General features: G+C 39.0%; 1 protein-coding gene across 2 annotated transcripts in view; it reads left to right on the forward strand.

The window, feature by feature from the left end:
• Positions 1-14,466, forward strand: part of KLHL1 (kelch like family member 1) — a 264,468-nt gene extending 250,002 nt beyond the window's left edge. For both annotated transcript variants that reach the window (XM_068423667.1, XM_068423675.1), the window contains 3 exons: positions 4,644-4,856; positions 11,559-11,730; positions 14,407-14,466. In XM_068423667.1, the coding sequence (XP_068279768.1) occupies positions 4,644-4,856; positions 11,559-11,730; positions 14,407-14,466 (445 nt within the window). The remainder of the gene's footprint in view (positions 1-4,643; positions 4,857-11,558; positions 11,731-14,406) is intronic.
• The last annotated feature ends 9,666 nt before the right edge of the window (positions 14,467-24,132 follow it).

Genomic DNA, 24,132 nt, shown 5'->3' on the forward strand with positions numbered 1-24,132 from the left:
TTAAAGCTCTCCGAATGAGCCCCGCAAATTCCTGTCCCAAAACCCGTTTGCCCCTACGACATAAACCTTTCCCATGTATTACGGTCACACCTGTTGTCTTATAAAACCAGCCATTATCAAAGAACCCAAAGCCCTGCCTGTAACACCAGTCTCGTAGCCAGGCATTAATAGAGAGAATCCTACTATTCCATCCCACGTCATCACCTGAAAATGGAAGGAGGGAGGAGAAAACAACTTGTGCCCCAGACTCTTTCACCAACTGTCCTAGGGCCTTGTAGTCTTTCTTCATCCCCCTCAGACTATGGGATGCAGCTTCTTCCCCACCTGTCTGGAAGATCAGCAGGGGGTAGTAGTCTGTGGCCTTCACCAGGTTGGGGAGTTTCCTGGTGATATCCCTGATTCGGGCTCCAGGCAGGCTGCAGACCTCCCTGTGATGAGGGTCAGCTCTGCATACTGGGCCCTCAGATCCCTTTAGGAAGGAGTCTCCAACCACTAAAACTCTTCTCTTCTTCCTTGTGGAGGAGGTAACTATACGCCTGTCAGGTTTTTCTGACTGCGGTGGGACCTCTGATATAGGTTGCCTCTCCACCACATCCCCATTGGACTGGCTGTATTCCCCTAGGGCTTCATATCTATTGCTCAGAGGCAGCTGTGGAGGCAAGGTAGGCAAGGAGGGCACTTGCCTTTTGCCATGGCCATAGACTTGCCTCCACTCACTCCTCTCCTCTAGGTTATTGTTTTCCACCTGAGAGGGGCAGAGTACAGGTGTCCCTCGATCCTGGGAGCTCTCCGGCAGGTGCTCCCATTTTTGTTGCAGGGAAGGCAGAGCCTGGCTCCACCAGTCTATCTTCATTTCAGCCTCCCGAATGCTCCTAAGCCTTTCTACTTCAGCTTGAAGCCTTTCAACCTGGCCTTGCAGCTGTGCCACTCGGCTGAGCAGATCATCTCCCTGCTCACAGCGCACACAGCCCCCTGCCACCACAGAGACGCTGTAGCATTCCCTGCAGCCGGCAACCTGCACCATCGCCTCCTTCCATGGGAGCTCTGTCTGGGTTCCCACATCCATTTTGGTCTTCTTCTGCCGGGTAGATACCATTGTTCTTTCACTGAGCTGGGAAATACCTGTTGGTGCCACCCCTGATTCACAGCTCCTTGGCACCTTCCTCGCCTTGTGCACTGGGAGGGAGTCAGCGCCCTCCCCAACGAGCTGCAAACTGCTGCTGCCTCCCCCGCCCTGGGACACACACAGTCACTGCTGACTCACCCAGTCACTGCTGACTCACCCTCTCCCCTCTGAGCAGGGACTAGTCCCTGTCCTCCAGGAGGCTTTTTATCACCCAATCAACAGGGGGTGGTGCTACGCCCCCTCCTCTCCTGATTCGTTGCCGGGAACCTCCGGGTCCGGGGTGGGGGGGGGAAGCAGCTCGGGGCTGCTGCTCGGGGGGGCCAGAGTATGAAAAACGCCCGGTTACAGCCCGATGTCGCCCTCGCCCCCGCACTAACCTCAAGTCGCTGCCGCCCCTGCCGCCGCTGTCAGCTCGGCAACATTATTCCTAAGATAATGTTTTATATTAACAACATGAAATTAACAACCAAAGTAAAATTTGAGGAACTTGCTGAATTCAGACTCACTGGATTATCTTTCATCTCTGAATTCTGAAAGTACTTGCACATGAAAATGAAGGTCTAGTTACAAGTATTTTCCACAACTCATCCAGAGCAGAGGTGGTACCTGGTAACTGAAGTAACAGAATTGAATATAGTTAAGAGGCATAAGAGTAGCTCTTGCAATTGCAAGACTGATATCTGATCTCAGTAATGGAAGGTTTTAAGGCTTTTTAGAGAAATACATTATACTTTTCCATATAGAAAATTTTACTCTAAACTGTTACCAACTGAAGCAATTCCTGACTGAGGTGTTCAGGCTCAGCCACAACCAGAGCTTTAAGACAATTACTCGATTTCCAAATTTATTTGTCTGAACTAGACCTTCATGAAATAAAATTTTATTGTTAGTCTTATGAGCTATTCCTTGCTGAGATATAAACACAATCAAACCCTAAAATGATAGTTCCAAAATCTGATTTTGGAAATTAATTTTGTTTTGTTCTGAATAGCGTAGAGCATTTTAACAAAAACTAGGTGGTCCCAATCACTGACTGAAACTTTTATCAGTTACTTATAAACAGCATTCGCTGTGTCTTTACCAGCAACTCAGGAATGCCTTTAGCTGTATTTTACTAGCTGTCTTAATTGAAACAGAGGAATGAAAAAGTGTGCTTCACTTTCAATGTGGAAATATCAGCTTATAGATATATTTTAATTGAAAGAGAATGAAATCGATGAGAACTTTTCATTCCAGAAGAAATAAACAAAGTATCAGGTATTTAGACTTGGGGAACACATGATTATTCACACTGAATTCTGCAGAAGTGTTGGTACTTCGCATTTTTTAAAATTGAGTGAAGTGTTTAGTTGCCCAAATATTTACTTAAAAATCTCTTTGGAACTCTCAGGCTTGTTAACCATGATCTTCATTTCTAGGGATGAATTCACTTATCTACATGTAATCGTCTACTGCCATTTGAATTGCCCCAGGATAGCCTACTTGACCTCCTGCAGTCATGCGTGCTTCTCCAGTGTCGTCTTTGTCATATTTGTCAGCCTGCAGGGAATGTCACCATACCCTAGATGTCACAAATAATGTTTGATCACTGTCTGTGGACAGCTGAACCAAGTCCCATCTTTGAAAATAAAGATAACATCCTTGCAGACACCTACATGTAAATGCTTATATTTACATTTATGTTAATGTAAATGTATTTGGATCACATGTTTATTTTTTTTTAGTGCTGTTCTGCAGTTCTTATTCTCTGCTAAAGAAAAAAGGTATGGTTGTGGCTGGTGAACACAATTGTTCTTTAGGGTCGGCTGACTACCCTGAGCATAACAGCAATTTAGACACTGTAAACACCCACAGATTAACATGTACATATAGGTAAATCTTGGTGTCTTAATCTTGAATTGGATCCTGCCTGTAGATATCTGATAATCATATAGAACGGTAAATGTCTTAGGGCTGGATCCACAGAAATAGTTTAAAAAAAAGTGTATTTGCTTTAACATCTCTCATAGAGGAGTATGGATTCTCCTGGCTACTTTAGTCAGAGCACAAGTATGTCTGTCAGGCAGTACCAAAATGATCTGTGGCTTCAGTGACACATTTAGTCGTAGTATGGTACTACCTTATCCATCAGCATCCATGCCAATGAAACATAATGGTAAATGCACGTTTAAGTAGCTCTGAATTCATGGAGATCTTAGGACAGTAAAATCTTCCAAATGAGTAATTGCTTCACACGGACATCTTTTGCATCCTAAATTGCTCACTTTCTAATAATAGCTTGTGTTTCTATTAGTTAATCTCCAGGCACTGTAGAAAAGGCAACAGACTGCAAAAGGATTCATATAAGAAATGAATGCAGCGTGGTAACAGTGGGAAAGAACAATCAGAACTCTTTCCTCCAGAGAACCATTATAAAGGGAGGAAGGAAACAAGTTCCTTGCCTCAAATAGTTATAAATAGAGCTTTTTTTTGTTAAATCATATTTTTGCCATTTCAAATTTAAAATATTTTCAGAAGTTTTCCATGACTTCCCTACAGAACTCAATCCTCATAATATATTCTGATGAAGAAAATCAACATACAGTGCCTGGGGATATCATTTTCTTACTTTCTGTGCAGACATGTTAATGTTAGTGCGGGCAAGACTTTTCTTCAGTGTAACCAAGATCCTTGAAACTGAGGTAGCACTTCTTAAAAATCCATTTTTAAAACATAATGCGATATTCTTTTCTGCAATGCGCTGCATATTTGATCTCTACCGTACTGTAAGTGTAAAATTCATTCTGGACATAAGCCTCCCATTGACAGCTTTGTATGTGGAATAGGCTGAATACTAGATCAAAGACTGACAACAGTTTTCCATATGGTTTGTACTTTAGCATATAGAATTTATACAGTACTCTTTTTTTCTTTCTTTCTTTTTTTTTTTTTCCCTGCAAGAAATGAGAATTAGAAGCTTGTAAATCTATTCAGTATTAAAGGATTATACAAGATAGAATATTAAAATACAGGGCAGTAGTTGTCAGACTAGTTCCCACTACTTTGATGCATGATAAAAACACAGAAAAACTATAACAAACGGATTGCATACATCTTGTTTGCCTGGACTGCCACTTATAAATTAGCACTTTCACTTCCACCTCACAGGTGATGAGCAGTTAGGCAGCAACCCTGCTTACATGATGTATAAATCTACAGAGACAAATCTGCTTGTCATTTACGGCACTCTTGGCAGTATATGCTGTAATGGAAGAATGAAAATATCCATTACCAGAAAGAAAGTATATTCCTTTCTATTCAGATGGGCAAAGCACTAAGTAGTGTGTGAATTTCAACATAATATTAAAATCATCTATGTTTGCTAACCGTATGAAATTCATATGAGAGATGAGAAATTACATTTTTTTCATTTTCCTGTTTGCTGATGTCAGATAAAAATCCAGATGCTCCTTGTTTTTATTTCTACAGCTCTAAGCTCTTGTTTTATTAACATTTTTATTTGTGTGGACTTTCTTAGGTTATATTCAGTTGGAGGTCGGGATGGAAGTTCGTGTTTGAGTTCAATGGAATATTATGATCCTCACACAAATAAATGGAGTATGTGCGCTCCTATGTGTAAGAGAAGAGGAGGTGTAGGAGTGGCTACATGCGATGGCTTTCTTTATGCAGTTGGAGGCCATGATGCTCCTGCTTCTAACCATTGTTCCCGACTGCTGGACTATGTAGAAAGGTATATAATTATACATGCATTTTTTGAATACAAGATAATGTCCAGTAGCACCATTTTCTTAGATAAGTGATAGTAAAATTAAACAGATGCTTTTACGCCAAGAAAAGCCAACTTATTTACTTGAATTGTTCCATAGAGGTTTGTGGAAGACAATTTCTCTGGAGGTTATTTTCTTTCCCTTTTTTTTTCACAGTACTATTATATACTATACACAGTACTATATATATTTTATATATATATATAAAAAATATTTTATATATATATAATATATATAAATTTTATATATATTATATATTAAAACTCCACTCTTTTCACATCTCATTTAAGAAATCTTTGTTTTTAAGGCATGATATTACACATTGCAGAGTCATAAAATAATCTTTGCAGAGACAAAAGTTCAGCCTTGGAATAATTTTACAGCACCAAATTGTGTTTAGAAGTGTTTTATAACTCTAACAAAATAGTTGAAAAGAATTATAGAACTGCTTAAGTGATGGATATTTACAGTACATGACGTTGCTTCCTTTAGCAACACTGGCACTCCCTGATGTATTGATATAAGCCTTACACACTGTTTTTACAGTATTATGAATTTTGCAAGTGGGTATTCTGCAAGTTCAAGAATATCTAGTAGGGCAGTAAGGCACAGTTGGAGCAATTATAGCGTTCAGTTTGAAGGTACTCTTCAAATGTTTCATGAAGGTTTGACTGTTCTGTTTCTGTATGCTTTGAAGTAGAATAAGGAAAATACACTCTCCAAATATGTACAGGTTGCAAAGGTTAAAGTAGATATGTTTGAATAGTTGGTTTATCTTAATATACAAGTAAATATAGGTGCTGGGAGAGATTTATCTATTTATTTATTTTCTGAAGGGCTTAAACTTTAATTAAATGTCAGTTATTTCTTCTGCTGAATCTGTCTTGCCATTTACCAGTTACCCAATATGTAGTTAAAAATTATAAGCTAAGACTTAATTCTTATGTTATCCATATGATTTTGCTCAGCCTTAGACTCATTCCCATCTCTGCTTTATGTAAGCAAAGATCACAGGCTGACAAATACTTTAGTTCTTATCTCCGACAGATGGAAGTTACCTACAGGGCCTATCCTCGTGGACTTGTATTTATAAGGAACAATAAACAGAATTTTCAGTTAAGTAAATTTATATTAAGACTGCTAATGACAATATTAATAAGTATGAAATCTTTCCAACTACTTCTGCTTATTCGTACTTGTAAGGGAACTTTTCTTTCATTTTTTGGTCTTTGAGAAGAAAACCCTTCTGATGTTGAAGACAAACCACATCCCATCATATTTGTCTTTTTCTCGGGGGGAGGATTATAACAATGAAATAAACCACATACCCTTAAGCTATTTTATGTACCGTTATCTCAATGACATTATAACAGTGTTCCTTGTCTAGGTATTTTTGCACTGATAGCAAAAAGTGTGGATAATGTACTTCATGGGCAGTTAGCTTCCAGACTAAAAGCTGGGACTAACAAATCGGAACTTGTAAGGCTATTAGCTTGCATAGAGTGGATGTGAATTAACTGGTGGACTCCACTAAAACATGACAAAACTCTCATGGCCATCCCAGTGATTGATAAGTTTATAAGGTGGCTGGGATGTGATTTAGTGTGTCTATTTTTACACTCAAAAATAGTGCATCATCTTCAAAAATCATCTCAATAACTTATGAAACCAAAGACTACTAAGTGATAATGAGGTCTATCATCTTAAGAGTTATATCTCTCCGAAAGTTTTACTTTCTGTAAATATCTAGGGCATCAATCTTTTTTAATTAAGTCTCTTTTCTTCAGGAATGAGTCTCTGCTTCAGTCATTTTGTTATTCCGGTACAGTCTGCTAGGATGTGCTTTATTCAAATACCTATTTTCTCCTGGAAGACTGTCAAACCAGGCCTAACCTTTGAAAATTTTCTTTTGAGATTATATAAATCTAGTGAGAGCAGATATGTGTTTTTTAAATGTTACTGCTAAAATCTTGCTCAATAGTAATTAGGAATCCCAGATAGACCTCTACTAACGTTGATGCAATTTTAAAGGATTTACTATGGCTTCAAGCATTCTAAAATAAAATAATAGTTATGTTTGTCTGTTCTTCACAAGCTGTGAAAGTACAATGTTGTATCCTTTTTTAAAAGTAAAATAACTAGTTCCTATTTAAGAGTTATAAAATTTTGGAGATATTTTGGCAGATTTTATAAAGTAACTTTATTTTCCAAATGTTACTCAAAACTTGACAGCTATTAAAAACATAAGCAAGTAATCTATAGCTTTTCCCTTTGGTCTCATCTTGATTTCACATTGATTTCTTTCCACATTCAGGAACTTTTACCATAACCCTTCTTACCCTAGGGCACACCTAGTTATTTTAAAGATGCAATGTACAGTTGTTTTTAGCAGAAGAAAGGATATAAGAAATCTCAGACATTTTCCTGGCAATTACAAAAAACGAGTTCTTGTGTGGTTCTATTTTGTTGACAGAATTGAGTTATAAGAACTCTGTTTATCCCTTGCTTACTTGTTTATTAAAAAAATAAAGTCCACAGATGTCAATTGTATTTAGTTTCCCTGCTTTTGCACCTCCTCACCTTGGCCCTTGTAATTCAAAAGTATTGTATTAAAGAGTCTATTAAAATTTATTGCCTTTAGGCAGGTGAAGATATGCATGCTGGTGCATTTCACTGTTTGGGAAGCTTTCAGCTAGAGACATATGATACTGCTGTTGAAAAAGTCATGCGGCCTTTGAAAACAATCCATTCAGAATTTTTTTTTTTTGGCTTCTTACATGTGCATTTCCCTTCCATATATTCAAGCATTGTGTTAAAGTATTTTCCTCTCAAGATTTAAAAGACATTTATCACATATCTAGATATTTAACACAAAACTTCTTAAGGAAAGTTAGCAAAATGAAAGAATGTGAATAAATAAAGAAAATTTGAAATAGAAAGTAAAATGAACAACACAATCAATTTAATGGTATTTTAGACATAAAAATTTGAACACAACATTTTACCATATTATTTTTTGAGAAGTCCCCATAAAGCCAGAAGGATTAGCAGCCAGTAGATGAGTGGAATTTTTCCAAAAATGTATTTAGCTGTCAAGAGCAATTTAATCAAGGTTAAAGACAATTCTGTTATTGTCCAATTTGAAGGTCATATTTACGAACCAAAAGGCAGTTACAGGCAAAGCACTGTAACATTGTTGCAATACTTACATTTAAAAAGATAAAAAATTTCCATTGTTCAAATATAACGTGGGACTTCACACAGTATTCCTACTAATTGCTTACTGAAAATATGAATGGCTGAAATAGTCACAGGTGTTCTTACAGTCAGCTTTTGTAGTAAAAGCCTAAAATTTGACTTTTTGTAAAGCATATATATAAACGACTTTCTGTAGGATTATCAACTTCTAGTTAATAAAGTTTAGACTACAAGAAAATATGTTGAAAGAACTTGACTCCCCCCAAAAAATTAAGTTTATCGATAATACTGTCTCTAAAGGGTGTAGGAGAATGTCGTTTGATGCCTAATTTTATACAACAATATAGTAGTTAGAGGACTTGTAAATAAATAAGATTTTTAGCCATTATAGAGTTGCTTTGTAATTATTTTAGACAGAGTATCATGCCCAAAATGTGATCTACTTTACACTTAAGCAAATGACTAAAGTCAGTCAAAGGATTTGTATCCTTAAACTGTTTATTTTCTCCACTGAGTATCAAGAGATTCTACTACATAGTAGAGATGCTTAAGGACAGATTAAATTATTTCTATCATTCTGCAATACAGGATTCTATTTTAGTAATATTTCACAGAATCATAAAGTCATAGAATGGTTTGGGTTGGAAGGGGACCTTAAAGATCATCTAGTTTCAACACCCCTGCCACGGGCAGGGACACCTTTCCACTAGACCAGGTTACTCAAAGCCCCATCCAACCTGGCCTTAAACACTGCCAGGGAGGGGGCATCCACAACTTCTCTGGGCAACCTGTTCCAGTGTCTCACCACCCTCAAAGTAAAGAATTTCTTCCTAATATCTAGTCTAAATATGCTCTCTTTCAGTTTAAAACCATTACCCCTCGTCCTATCACTACATGCCCTTGTAAAAAGTCCCTCTCCTGCTTTCCTGTAGGCTCCCTTCAGGTACTGGAAGGCTGCTAGAAGGTCTCCCCAGAGCCTTCGCTTGTCCAGGCTGAACAAGCCCAACTCTTTCAGCGTGTTTTCATAGAAGAGGTTCTCCAGCCCTCTTGAGCATCTTCGTGGCCCTCCTCTGGACTCGCTCGAACAGCTCCATGTCATTCTTCTGTTGGGGGCCCCAGAGCTGGTCTCACTACTCCAGGTGGGGTCTCATGAGAGCGGACTAGAGGGGCAGAATCACATCCCTCGACCTGCTGGCCACACCGCTTTTGATGTAGACCAGGATGTGGTTGGCTTTCTGGGCTACAAGCACACATTGCTGGCTCATGTTGAGCTTCTAATCAACCATCACCCCCACGTCCTTCTCCTCAAGGCTGCTCTCAATCCATTCTCCATCCATCCTGTATTTGTGCATAGGATTGCCCTGACCCACATGCAGGACCCCGCACTTGGCCTTGTTGAACTTGATGTGGTTTGCACGGGCCCAGCTCTCAAGCCTGTCAAGGTCCCTCTGGATGACATCCCTTCCCTTCAGCGTGTTGACTGCACCACACAGCTTTCTGTCATCAGCAAACTTGCTGAGAGAGCACTCAATCCCACTGCCCATGTCACCAACAAAGATGTTAAACAGCATGGGTCCCAATACCAACCACTGAGGAATGCTACTCATTACTGGTATCCACTTGGACATCCAGCCAATTCCTTATGCAGCGAGTGGTCCATCTGTCAATTCCATGTCTCTCCAATTTAGAGACAAGGATGTCGTGCAGGACAGTGTCAAATGCTTTGCACAAGTCCAGGTAGATGATGTCGGTTGCTCTTCCCTTATCCACCAATGCTGTTACCCCATCGTAGAAGGCCACCAAATTTGTCAGGCATGATTTGCCCTTAGTGAAGCCATGTTGGCTGTCACCAATCACCTCCTTGATTTCTGTGTGCCTCAGTATAGTTTCCAAGAGGATCTGCTCCATGATCTTGCTGGGCACAGAGGTGAGGCTGACTGGCCTGTAGTTTCCTGGGTCCTCCTTTTTCCTTTTTTCCCTTTTTAAAAATGGGGGCTATATTTCCCCTTTTCCATCAGTGGGAACTTCACCAGACTGCCATGACTTCTCAAAAATGATTGATAGTGGCTTAGCAACTTCATCCACCAGTTCCCTCAGGACCCATGGATGCACTGCATCTTGTCCCATGGACTTGTGCACCTTCATGTTCCTTAAATGTTCTCGAACCTGATCTTCTCCTACAGTGGGCGGTTCTCCATTCTCCCAGTCCCTGCCTTTGCCTTCTGCAACTTGGGAGGTGTGTCTTGAGTACTTGCTGGTGAAGACTGAGGCAAAACAGTTGCTGAGTACCTCAGCCTTCTCCCTGTCCCAGATAACCAAGTCTCCCGTTTCCTTCTGGAGAGGGCCCACATTTTCCCTAGTCTTCCTTTTACCATTGATATACCTAAAGAAGCTTTTCTTGTTGTCCTTGACATCCCTGGCCAGATTTAATTCTATCAATCAGGGCTTTAGCTTTCCTAACCTGATCCCTGGCTGCTCGGACAATTTCCTTGTATGCCTCCCAGGCTACCTGCCCTTGCTTCCACCCTCTGTAGGCTTTCTTTTTGTGTCTGAGTTTGTCCAGGAGCTCCTTGTTAATCCATGCAGGCCTCCTGGCTTTTTTGCCTGCCTTCCTCTTTGTTGGGATGCATCGCTCCTGAGCTTGGAGGAGGTGATCCTTGAATCCTTGAAAATTTGTCCTCTAAAAATGAGGCATCTACCTTAACCTAATACTCCAGACATCCTTAGTAACAAACTGAAAGGCACTATCAAAAGGAGATTCATTTCTATTGCACATATGTCTAAAATAAATACGATGGAATGGCTTCTGAAATTAACTAATTTTTACATTATTAATGATTATCTAATTTAATGGCTTAGGCTAAATGTTTAATTTTTAAATTACTGTCATTATACAAAGGGAATTTTGCCCTCAGTTTTAAAAATTCTGTGGTGATTATGTCTTAAAAACAGTACTACTCTCTTCACTTGAGCAAATATCAGGAGAATCTAGCTCTAATGCAGTTAAACATATCCCCTGAATACTTAGGGAAGTTTTCTGGCTGTGAGTATTGTATAGTATAATTTCAGAAATTAAAATATAGTGTAATATAATTTTAGAAAGAATATTTTTAATATGCTACAAGAAATATCCTATTTAGAATATATACATAAAAATATATATATATCCAGATATTGCTCTTATATATTTCTCAAATCTCCTTTTATGACTCTCTACCCCACAAATACCTTAGTTTATTCCAAAAGGTTAGCTGAGCAAAAGTTCCAAATCAACATTTAGAGGTTTTAATTTGGAACACAATATATCTGTATGTTTTCTTTTTGCTGTTAGGGAGAATATTTTGGATAGGATGCTAAAGGATTTTTTTTTTTTTTTCCAGAAGGGATGGACTATATTCAAGTGAAGATCAGCATGAATTGACACTTATCTTCTCCCTGGACATTCAGTTTCCTTTATTTTTCCTCAGATATGATCCAAAAACTGATACATGGACAATGGTGGCTCCACTGAGTATGCCTCGAGATGCTGTTGGTGTCTGTCTCCTTGGTGACAAATTATATGCAGTAGGTGGCTATGATGGTCAAACATACCTGAACACTATGGAAGCATATGACCCTCAAACTAATGAATGGACACAGGTAATCAGAAAGTTGTTTTTCTTTTTTTGTCTGTTACATATTTTGATAGTTGTACATAAAAATGTTACTTTTCTGGGAAAAAAGTATAGTATCTGAGGTTGCCATAGCTGTAAAACTGATCCTAGTATTTTATCAGGTATTATGTCAGGAGTTTCCTCTGAAGACAGAAAAGAGAGAAATAGATCCTAAGAAACTGGGAAAAAAACAGAATAAGCAGTCATTAGAAATATAATCTTGTTACCTTTCAGACAAAATTCGTGTTCAGATCAAGTTCTATAGCAAATTTTTTTTTTCATCTTTCTTCATGCAGAAGAAATGTCATTAAAAGTATCAAAATGGATCTGGAGTTTTAATTGGTAACCAGTATGTCCTTAAGATCCTTTATATGAAAATTTATTTATTTTAGCGAGACAAGTTTTCATTTCATTCTTCAATTCAGTTTTCTTCTGTTGGATGGACATTTTGAAATATTGAACTGTATGTATGTTGCTAATCTTGAACCATATAAGAATTAATTGATATAATAGAAATAGTGATATAATGCAAGAAGCTGGGGACTGGTGATTTGGTTGTAGAAGGCATGTATTTTATTATGTCACAGTAGTGATTGGAACGATTTGGATTAATAGCAAAGCCTTAAAAACAAACAAAGGATTATTTCAACACTTTCTGTTATTAATTCTAAGACTTTTGGAAAAAGTAATTTGTTCCACCAGTGTAGATGTTTACATCTGAATTGGTCACTCTGAGTTCCCTTTAAAGTTAGTGAAGAAAAGTACATACTTCAAAAGCATGACCTTATCCTAAAATAAGCATTTTAAATAGGCTAGATGTATTATGCTCAAAAATGCCTGTTTCTTTTTATGATTGTAAATGGAGGCTTCAGTTGTCAAGCTCAAATGTAGACACACATGGTGTAAGCTCTGTGCAGAAGCCTATCTTTTTTATCTACTGTTAAATAAATGTCAGAGCATTTTTATGACATTCTGTAGGAAATAATAAATCAATTTGGAAAGATTCTTTTCCCAAATCCACCAGTTAACATAAAAACCCGTTAATAACAGCATTTAGACAGATAGTTAGGAAACATGTAACACCTCTGCTTTGATATGTACAGTACTGTTAATTACAGTGTTATTACTGTTATTATTACATACCATATAAACTGACTCTACTGTGTTAGTTTCAGCAAGATCCAGTCACCTAAAGTTATTAATCCTCGTGTTGGATCGAATAGTATCTAAAGCTGCCAAACTTATCTAAAGGACACTTGAACCTGTTTAGGTATACTGGAACCATACAATTTTGGTATTGGTAGTCTTGACCTTGCCTCAGGGACTAAAGTGGAAGCATTAGCTACTGTCTGCAGATTATATAAACCCCTTGCATATCAGTCATTAAATTGGAGCCATTTGACTGGAGTTAAATCCAGTTGGTGGCTGGTTACAAGTGGTGTTTCCCAGGACTCAATATTGGGGCCAGTTCTCTTTAATATCTTTACGGATGATCTGGATAAGAGGATTGAGTGCACCCTCAGTAAGTTCGCAGATGACACCAAATTAGGTGGGAGTGTTGACCTGCTGGAGGGTAAGAAGGCTCTGCAGAGGGATCTGGACAGGTTGGATCAATGGCCAGAGGCCAACTGGATGAGGTTCAACAAGGCTAAGTGTTGGATCCTGCACTTGAGGCATAGCAACGCCATGCAACGCTACAGGCTTGAGGAAGAGTGGCTAGAAAATTGCCTGGTGGAAAAGGACCTAGGAATGTTAGTCGACAACGGCTGAATACGAGCCAGCAGCATGCCCAGGAGGCCAAGAAGGCCAACAGCATCCTGGCTTGTATCAGAAACAGTGTGGCCAGAAGGACAAGGGAAGAGATCATCCCCCTGTACTTGGCACTGGTGAGGCTGCACCTTGAATACTGTTTTCATTTTTGGACCCCTCACTACAAGAAAGACATTGAGATGCTGGAGTGAGTCCAAAGAAGGGCAACAAAGCTGGTGAAGGGTTTAGAGCACAAGTCTTATGAGGAGTGGCTGAGGGAACTGGGGTTGTTCAGTCTGGAGAAAAGCAGGCTGAGGAAAGACCTTATTGCTCTCTACAACTACCTGAAAGGAGGTTGCAGCAAGGCAGGTGTTGGTCTCTTCTCCGAAGTAACAAGTGATAGGATGAGAGGAAACGGCCTCAAGTTGCACCAGGGGAGGTTTAGATTGGATATCAGGAAAAATTTCTTCACAAACATGTTTATCAAGCATTGGAACAGGCTGCCAAGGGAAGTGGTGGAGTCACCATCCCTGAAGGTATTTAAAAGACGAGTAGATGGGGTGCTTAGGGACAAGGTTTAGTGGTGGACTTGGCAGTGCTAGGTTTAGGTTTGGACTTGATCTTAAAGGCCTTTTCCAACCAAAACAATTCTATGATTCTATCAACAGTTCTCAAAGTTGATGACAGCTCTAAAATAACTTTTTTTTTCTGTTCTCACACTTTCAAGTGAAAGATGTCAGATGTGAGTAAGTAACTTTAAAGCTACAGTACTAGGATATTGTGGGTTGTATTTATATTTAGCGGTTTATATTCCCATCAGTTTTGACCATTTTAGAATAATGCTGACAGCAGTTTGGCAATCTCTTGCCTGGCTTGTTCCTGTTCAATTAATTTATATCTTTCTTTTCTGCAGATGGCTTCCCTAAATATTGGAAGAGCTGGTGCCTGTGTTGTAGTCATCAAACAACCATGACTTTGTCAGCACTGTTTAGGATTTTACTGACTGTGAAATGATTATTTTTCTATCAGACAATGAGAATGATAACTTCATGAGAACAAGAATTTACTCAGTGAATACTCTGTTGATCACAACTTGAAGAAGTTTGTAAGTGAGAAAGATTAAGTATTTATGCCCTATAAAATTATAAAATCTGTTCACAGACAGTGAACAAGAAAAAAAACCACACTGATGTAGGCGTAAATGTGTGAACGTGGAGTAGTAAGTTCAGGTACTGTTCCGTCAATTTGTCCTGGAGCACTGGATAATCAAGGGATAGCTCTACACAAGGAGCAGGAGGGAATATGAGAACAGTTTTCATGGCCACAAGAGTTTTAACTGCAGAAACATCAGAGTACATTTAACCACTTTTAAACTGTGTTTTTTAAAAGAGAAAAGTAGATAGTAATATGAAATTTTACTGTTCAGGTCTTGTCTTCAAATGATTTATGACCTTCTAATTTAAACAAGCAGTTTGGTTCTTACTGAAGGGAAGAGGTAGAAAAGTCTGGATATTCAAATTCCATTCATAATGACTGAGATGTTGCTCTACAGTAGGAAGAAAAACAAAACTAAAAGTGAACCTCCAAGATGACTTTTTTTTTCTAACTTCAGATTGTACCTCCTTGCCAGTATTAACATATCTTATAAGTGAGTCTATTGAAGGGGAAACCTGTGTGTTTAATCTGGTTATGCACAAAGCAATCCTTTGACTGCAGTGGGGCTTTGTAGCAAATGTGGGAGTCAAAAGAACAGTTTCCTAATTCTTTCTTAACCTTATATGCAGTTTAAGCATGTGAGCTCTGATCTCATTGTTTAATACACCTTCTGCATGTTAGAAGCTCGTGAAAAGCTGGAAAATGAATGCTGTTCCTTCACTGCATTGTGTAACAGATGAACCACGACCAGCACTGTCTATAGAGCCTCTTCTAACATTTCAAGAGGCATAAAAATACTACATTTTATTTCTTTCTGAAGCTCATACATATACAACTTTGCCTGATTAGAGATGCCAATTTATGACTTTCCACTTATGACTGAGAATAACTGCAAGTAGGGAATTTAGAATAAATGCAAGTGGTATAAGGAAAATTAGACCATTTGATCTAATAAAGTTCATATGGTAAATATACTAGTGTAATCTGTGCTTTCCTTTAGGGTTGAACATTTGTGGCAGTAGTGATACTTTGAGCTTTTGCCTTGGCAGTAGATTTTACATTGATGCTTTCTATCTGCTCAGCTGAATCAGTTAGAATCCTAAGGCCGCTAATGGAATATGAAATTCTGCTATTCAGGGAGGCACAGGCTCTGGGAATAGGACTACCAGGTATACCTCTTCTTTAAAGACTTGCTGATCCTTTAGGAAATATTTCATGGTCCAAGAGCAGAAACCTCACAATCCTCTGTTGCTAGCAATTTGGGGAAAGAATTCTCGTTGTAGTTAAAAGTTTTCCTAGCGGAAACCTTTGAAACCATTTGAGATGAAAAAATACATACAGCCTCCTACTTAGGACATTTGATTTGAAGATGTGTCTTTCTTTCTAACAGCATCAGCATGCATGGAGATCTTTGTTTCCTGACACAACTGGAACTTCAGTTCTGAAGCCTAAGTATTGTGGTTTAAATCTTTTTATATGCTTCTCTATACTAATTAGAAATCAGCTTCAAAATCTTCAATATTAGTTTTCCAGAGTCAGTTGACTTTTGAATTGTGAGTAAACTTTCTTCCGCAGACAAGCATGTCCATTTTTCCCCAATTATAGCAACTTGTTGTATAAAAGGTGTTACCTCTCTACAAATTTTGCTTCACATAAACATAAACTTCTGAGACCAAGCCAAGAAGATTCTAGAATTATAACAGCAATTAAATATAGACATTAGCATTCAGTTCTCCTACACAGATACCTAATGAACTTAGAAACTGAATTCTAATTCTATTCCTAGAACTTCCTTTTGGTTACCTAACATTCATACACAATAGAAATATGATTATTGTTGCCTATCCTTATATATGAACACCTTTTGTATTAATCAAACATAAGTAAAAGTAATTAAAATTAAGTTTCTTTGGGGTAATTAAAATTAAGGTCTTCTGGGACTATTGAGAAGCCTTGCATTTCTCTGTTCGATATGTCAAAAAGTCCTTTTCTTTTGTTTTTATTGTTTATTAGAAATTTTATTAATTTCCTTCTTATTGCTACTGGTTTTGAGAGGAGGAAGGTCAAGGACATGAGTGCTAAAAAAGCTGTTTTAAAATGGATTAGTCTGTACAGATTTTTATATGAAGATAGAGGAAACAATACTGGCAGAAAGTGATCATTCTTGTGTCTGAGAATTTATATACAAAAGCTTGGATGGACACAAAGAAGTCTCTGCTCTTACTTCAGTTTCCCTACCCAACTCTTCAAATCTATTGGGACATTATAGATCAGTGACAGTCAATTGTGGTGCAGAATTTTCTTTTCTCTTTTTCCTTTCATTGATTATTTCTGTAGTGAGGATAAAATATTTGCTGCACCAAAAAAAAAAAAAAAAAAAAGGAAATGCACAAAAAACTATATTTATCTTTGAAGTGCTTATAGAAGAAATAACTACAAGACAAAAAAAGTGGGTTCCCCAGAAGAGGGAATAAACTCATCACTGTTACAGATGTGGCAGTGCTGTTAATGTTTATTAATAGAGTCATTAAAAAAATCATGGAAGAGTTTACATTTTTGCAGGGTTTTGATTGGTTAAGTAAACAAAATCAAGAAAAATACTGCAATGTTATATTTCTATTTTTCAAATGAATTAGTCTTCCTAATTTAATTCCTCAAAATGCTAGATAGTTAAACTCCAAGAACATAATTTTCTAGACAATGCCACAGGCTTTATAAATATGGAATAATTCAAGTTTAACTTAATAGAAAAACTGGTCAAGTGAAATAGGTAAATCTTTTCCTATGTCTCTGAGGATGCCATTTTTAATTTGTTTCTACCAATATAGTAGTGTTAAAAAATACATTTTGCAAAAGAAAACTAATCTTGTGATCTTTTATTGTTTATAGAAATATATAATTTAATAGTCATTATATAGTAGAGCTCTTTATTATTGACATTTTGTGTTCCATTTTTATTGAAAATTTGTGGATTTAAATCAAAGCCACAAATAAGGCAATAAAAAGGTCTGAAGGTAAGCATATTGTTACTTTGGCTTTAATTAGAAATGCTTGATACATATTTATATGTGTTCTTACAATCAAAATGCTAATATTGTTTAAAAGCAAAAGTAAATTTTACAAAAACCTTTTGCATATAAAACAGATTTATAATCATTTGAAACTGGTAAAATTATTAAGGCAATTTAAGGATGCTTTCAGAGAGTTGTCTGTCTCATAATGTTACTCTGTTAAGTTAACTTTAATTGACATGAGGGAACCATTTTGGCATAGACAAAGGATGACTTCCTTGAGTATCATTCTCTTCTACAGAAAACTGCTATCAATTGACCATTATTTAAAAAGTACTCATGTTAAAATACATCTAGAAAGGTCTATAAAATATTCAGATTATTTTATATGTTTAGAAGGCCTAAATAAATTCTCTTGAATATATTTGTCAATGACTTAAACACTTTTCAATGGTTTTCAATAAAAATAACTCACAAATGAATTTGAAGTTATGCAAGTTTTAATGGCTCAGACCTTCACATCCATGAGCAAACACCAGAAACATTGTGCATTGTGACTATGAATGAAATACATGTTTTCCACAACAGAATTCACACTCTAATTCTTTCCTTATTACTGTGCTCACAATGGACTGGGCGTAACAAAATGTATCCTGTTATCTATGACTTGACATTAGTCATTTCATTAGGAATAAATAGAGAAGACATTTCTGGAAAGGCTTAGAAAAAGTTCTTGTAACTTATCAAACAGCAATAATAGATTACATGAATAATTCTGTAATACTGTGGGAAACTTAGACATTTGACTATGGGCATGTATGAAATTCAATGGTACTAAACCAAGTATAAAAGTATTTACCTATATAAAATTCACAGCCTGGAACAGGACATGGTGCACTTTTTTGTCATTAACATCTCCCATACATAGACCTGTGTTTAGTTTTATATGCTCACAATCCCACTGTGCATTGGCTCCTTGTAAAATACTGCTTTCTCACTTTTCTCCCCTCCCCACCCCCCATTTCTGTCTGTATTGCAGACAGTTTCTGTCATTAGGCATATTTTCCCACAGAAATGTTTCTGATGAAAGCAGCAGGTATAATAGTACACCATGCTGGTAACCAGTTCCTTACCACTCTATATGCAAAGTGAATGTGCATGACATAAAAAAAAGAAAGGTTTATTTTTCTTTTCCAGAGTAAAACTTCTTTGATATATCTTCAGTCTTTTAAAGACCTACACATTGAAAAAATAAATGTAAACTTTCTAAAAATATAAACATTTTTAATAGAGAACTTCCAGCTATTCATAGATTACTCCAACTTTAAAAACCTGTGTGTTTGGTCGTGCACAATTTATCATGATCCCAGTGCTAGTATCCAGATCTCTTGTAGATGTTCATGTTTGTGAATGTGTTTCATTGTCCCCAGATTTTTTCTAATCCAAAGGATATCTCCAGTTGAGTGACTAAAATATCAAATGCAATATTTGCAACTCACATTTGAAGCTTCTGTGTGATATGCACAAATCAGAAGTCAGGATCCCAGGTAGCTCACAGAGCATTTTTTCAACCTTAATAGAAGTTTGATTCAAAGTTAGCTTTCCTACCAAAAGTGTCCAGTGTAATCAGTATAATATTTATCAAAATATCAGAATAAAAATATTCTGTGAGGGATAACACAGTAAAATAACAGTATCTCAGACATGTAAAAAGAAAATTAGGGAAACAGATTTTTGTTACTTTCAAGAAGACATTCCCCAAGAGCACTGTATTTTATTCCCAACAGAAGCAATTTGGTTTTAGGCAAATAACTTTGCAACCAATCTACTGGCTCGTGAATTGAAATGCTATTTGAAAGCAGTCATTTCTTATTTTCCTTCTTATAAAACAGGGACTTGACTTTGTACATTCACCATAAAAGAAGAAAAATTGTCATTTATCCCAAAGTAATACTTAAAATCTCAATATTGAAAAACAGTAGCTCAAATATATCTTAGAAGTCAATAACAAGTTACATACTTTGATTTCTGAGAATATCAAGTTCTTGGAGACTTTTGCATCTACTATACCAAGCAGATGTACATACACTAGGGAATACAGGCTCGCTGCCATCTCAGAAGAGAATCTCAATATGTAAAAGTAACTTCAGAAATATTTCAGTTTAAAAATAGATTATCCATGCAATATATCTGTTCTAATTTAAATTAGAATGTATAAAATATTCAGCAGAATAATAATTCTTCAGCCTTACTCTAAATCCAGTGTAAAGCTGCTCAAATTGGCATAAACTTACATTTCATTGCAAATTCCCTCATTATAGTTCTCCTTCATAGTACATGGGTATTAGGTACACTTAGGGGCAGAGAGACTGCTCAAAATCTTTAAATCCACGTGCAGGACTACAACGGTTGGCAATTAAACCATAAAGAGAATTACTAGCAAAAGTAAGAAATGCAGTGGCAGGGAACAATACAGCCTGTAATCACTGGCTATCCATAGATCCCCCCTGGGAGCTGCCAAATCTGTCACCCTCTAAGCGTTTGAAAAGCAGTCAAAGCTGAGGTATAAGTAACTTACACTTCTGTCACCCCATATTTTCCCAAACTTTCCATGAAGACATGGTGCTTAAAAGAACAAATAAAAATTAAAACAAAAACCACGCTCTTGCAGCAGTCTAGTACTCTCCAGAATTAGGTCTGTGAACCAGGATCATGTTCAGTCTTCTTCACTTAGATGTCTAGGTTGTGTGTAAAATATGGTATCCTTACTGAACTATTTCTAATATAGGGGCTGTCCCCAACAAAAGTCACTAGAGAAGGGTGCCTTTGAAGGTCTCCAGGAAGAAATATTGTTCCAAAGGTGCGATATTTAAATTAAGTAGCTGAGAATTCAGTTTAGTTGCCCCCACGTAAGTGTCTAATACTATCTGAGATGCCCAAAATTATCTAAGACATCCACACCAGACTGGCAGGTATGACACAGATGAAACTTTGGAGTGGTAACAGAAGTTCAAATGGAAAGCTCTAAAATATCCCAGATGATATTAGGTGCTTATGAGTAGGCAAATAGAATCCATGACTCCTCATATATATCATAGAATCATAGAATGGTTTGGGTTGGAAGGGACCTTAAAGATCATCTAGTTCCAACGCCCCTGCCACAGGCAGGGACACCTTTCCTCTAGACCAGGTTGCTCAAAGCCTTATCTAACCTGGCCTTAAACACTGCCAGGGAGGAGGCAGCCACAACTTCTCTGAGCAACCTGTTCAAGTGTCTCACCGCCCTCACAGTAAAGAAGTTCTTCCTAATATCCAATATAAATCTACCCTCTTTCAGTTTAAAACTGTTCCCCCTCATCCTGTCACTATTTGCCCTTGTAAAAAGTCCTTCTCCCGCTTTCCTGTAGGCCCCCTTCTGGTACTGGAAGGCTGCTATGAGGTCTCCCCGGAGTCTTCTCTTCTCCAGGCTGAACAAGCCCAATTCTCTCAGCCTGTCTTCATAGGAGAGGTGCTTCAGCCCTCTGATCATCTTCGTGGCCCTCCTCTAGACTCCTCCAACAGCTCCATGTCCTTATGTTGGGGGCCCCAGAGCTGAACGCAGTACTCCAGGTGGGGTCTCATGAGAGCAGAGTAAAGGGGCAGAATCACCTCCCTTGACCTGCTAGCCAAGCTGCTTTTGATGCAGCCCAGCATGTGGTTGGCCTTTTGGGCTGAAAGCACGCACTGCCGGCTCACATTGAGCTTCTCGTCAACCATCACCCCCAAGTCCTTCTCCTCAGGACTGCTCTCAATCGATTGTCCACTCAGCCTCTATTTGTGCTTGGGATTGCCCCAACCCACCTGCAGGACCTTGCACTTGGCCTTCTTGAACTTCATGCGGTTTGCACAGGCCCACCTCTCAAGCCTGTCAAGGTCCCTCTGGATGGCATCCCTTCCCTCCAGCGTGTTGACCACACCGCACAGCTTGGTGTTGTCGGCAAACTTGCTGAGGGCACACTCAATCCCACTGCCCATGTTGCCAACAAAGATGTTAAACAGGACCGGTGCCAATACCGACCCCTGAGGAACGCCACTCGTCACTGGTGTCCACTTGGATATTGAGCAGTTGACGTTAACTCTTTGAGTGCGACCATCCAGCCAATTCCTTATGCAGCGAGTGGTCCATCTGTCAATTCCATGTCTCTCCAATTTAGAGACAAGGATGTCATGCAGGACAGTGTCAAATGCTTTGCACAAGTCCAGGTAGATGATGTCGGTTGCTCTTCCCTTATCCACCAGTGCTGTAACCCTGTCGTAGAAGGCCACCAAATTTGTCAGGCATGATTTGCCCTTAGTGAAGCCATGTTGGCTGTCACCAATCACCTCCTTGATTTCTGTGTGCCTCAGTATAGTTTCCAAGAGGATCTGCTCCATGATCTTGCTGGGCACAGAGGTGAGGCTGACTGGCCTGTAGTTTCCTGGGTCCTCCTTTTTCCTTTTTTCCCTTTTTAAAAATGGGGGCTATATTTCCCCTTTTCCATCAGTGGGAACTTCACCAGACTGCCATGACTTCTCAAAAATGATGGATAGCGGCTTAGCCACTTCATCCGCCAGTTCCCTCAGGACCCATGGATGCACCTCATCAAGTCACATGGACTTGTGCACCTTCATGTTCCTTAAATGTTCTCGAACCTGATCTTCTCCTACAGTGGGTGGTTCATCATCCTTGAGTCCCTGCCTCTGCCTTCTGCGACTTGGGTGGTGAGGCTGGAGCTCTTGCTGGTGAAGACTGAGGCAAAGCAGTCGTTGAGTACTTCAGCCTTCTCCATATCCCAGATAACCAGGTCTTCTGTTTCCTTCTGGAGAGGGCCCACATTTTCCCTAGTCTTCCTTTTACCACTGATATACCTAAAGAAGCTTTTCTTGTTGTCCTTGACATCCCTGGCTAGATTTAGTTCTATCAGGGCTTTAGCTTTCCTAACCTGGTCCCTGGCTTCTCAGACAATTTCCCTGTATTCCTCCCAGGCTACCTGCCCTTGCTTCCACCCTCTGTAGGCTTCCTTCTTGTGCCTGAGTTTATCCAGAAGCTCCTTGTTCATCCATGCAGGCCTCCTGGCGTTTTTGCCTGCCTTCCTCTTTGTTGGGATGCATCGCTCCTGAGCCTGGAGGAGGTGGTCCTTGAATACTAACCAGCTTTCTTGGGCCCCTCTTCCCTACAGGGCTTTATCCCAAGGGACTTTCCCAAACAGGTCCCTGAAGAGGTCAAAGTCTGCTCTCCTGAAATCCAGGGTGGTGAGATGGCTGTGCGCCCTCCTCACTGCCCTATGGATCTTGAACTCCACCATTTCATGGTCGCTGCAGCCAAGGCTACCCTTGAGCTTCACATCCCTCACCAGCCCCTCCCTATTGGTGAGAACAAGTTCCAGCATGGCACCTCTCCTCGTCGGCTCCTCTATCACTTGGTAAAGGAAGTTGTCATCCACGCATTCCAGGAACCTCGTGGATTGCTTGTGCCCAACTGTGTTGTCCTTCCAACAGATGTCAGGGTGGTTGAAGTGCCCCATGAGGACCAGGGTCTGTGAACGTGAGGCTACATCTATCTGTTTGTGGAGGGCCTCATCCGCTTGGCCATCCTGGTCAGGTGGCCTGTAGGAGACGCTCACTATAATGTCTCCCGTCCCTGCCCGCCCTTTAATCCTGACCCATAAACTTTCCGTCAGCTCTTCCTCCATCCCCAGACAGAGCTCCATGCACTCAAACTGATCATTGACATTGAGCGCAACACCCCCTCCTTGTCTCCCCTGCCTGTCCTTCCTAAAAAACCTGTATCCCTCCATTCCAATGCTCCAGTCATCAGTCATGAACACACATACACACGCACGCATGCACGCAACCAGTGCCATTAGATATTTGAAGGTGGCATCTTGCAACCCACCTACGTGATAAGAAAGGCTGAATTTAAAAATGTTTTACTTCAGTTGGTTAAGCTTGAAAATATTAACCTTGATTTTTCAATGAATGACACATATAGTGAACACAGGCATGAGAGCACAGTCAAGTAATACTCATTAATACTAGAATCATAGAATCATTTAGTTTGGAAAAGACCTTTAAGATCATCAAGTCCAACCCTAAACCTAACACTGCCTAGTCCACCACTAAACCATATCCCTAAGTGCCACATCTACACATCTTTTAAGTACCTCCAGGGACGGTGACTCAACAACTTCCCTGGGCATCCTGTTCCAATGCTTGACAACCCTTTCAGTGTAGAAATTTTTCCTGATATCCAATCTAAACCTCTCCTGGTGCAACCTGAGGCTATTTCTTCTGGTCCTATTGCTTGTTACTTGTGAGAAGAGACCAACACCTGCCACACTACAACCTCCTTTCAGGTAGTTGTAAAGAGCGATAAGGTCTCACCTGAGCCTCCTTTTCTGCAGGCTAAACAACCCCAGTTCCCTCAGCCACCCCTCATAAGACTTGCACTCTAG

The sequence above is a fragment of the Nyctibius grandis genome, chromosome 2 (assembly GCF_013368605.1).
Source record: "Nyctibius grandis isolate bNycGra1 chromosome 2, bNycGra1.pri, whole genome shotgun sequence".
Taxonomy (NCBI): domain Eukaryota; kingdom Metazoa; phylum Chordata; class Aves; order Nyctibiiformes; family Nyctibiidae; genus Nyctibius; species Nyctibius grandis.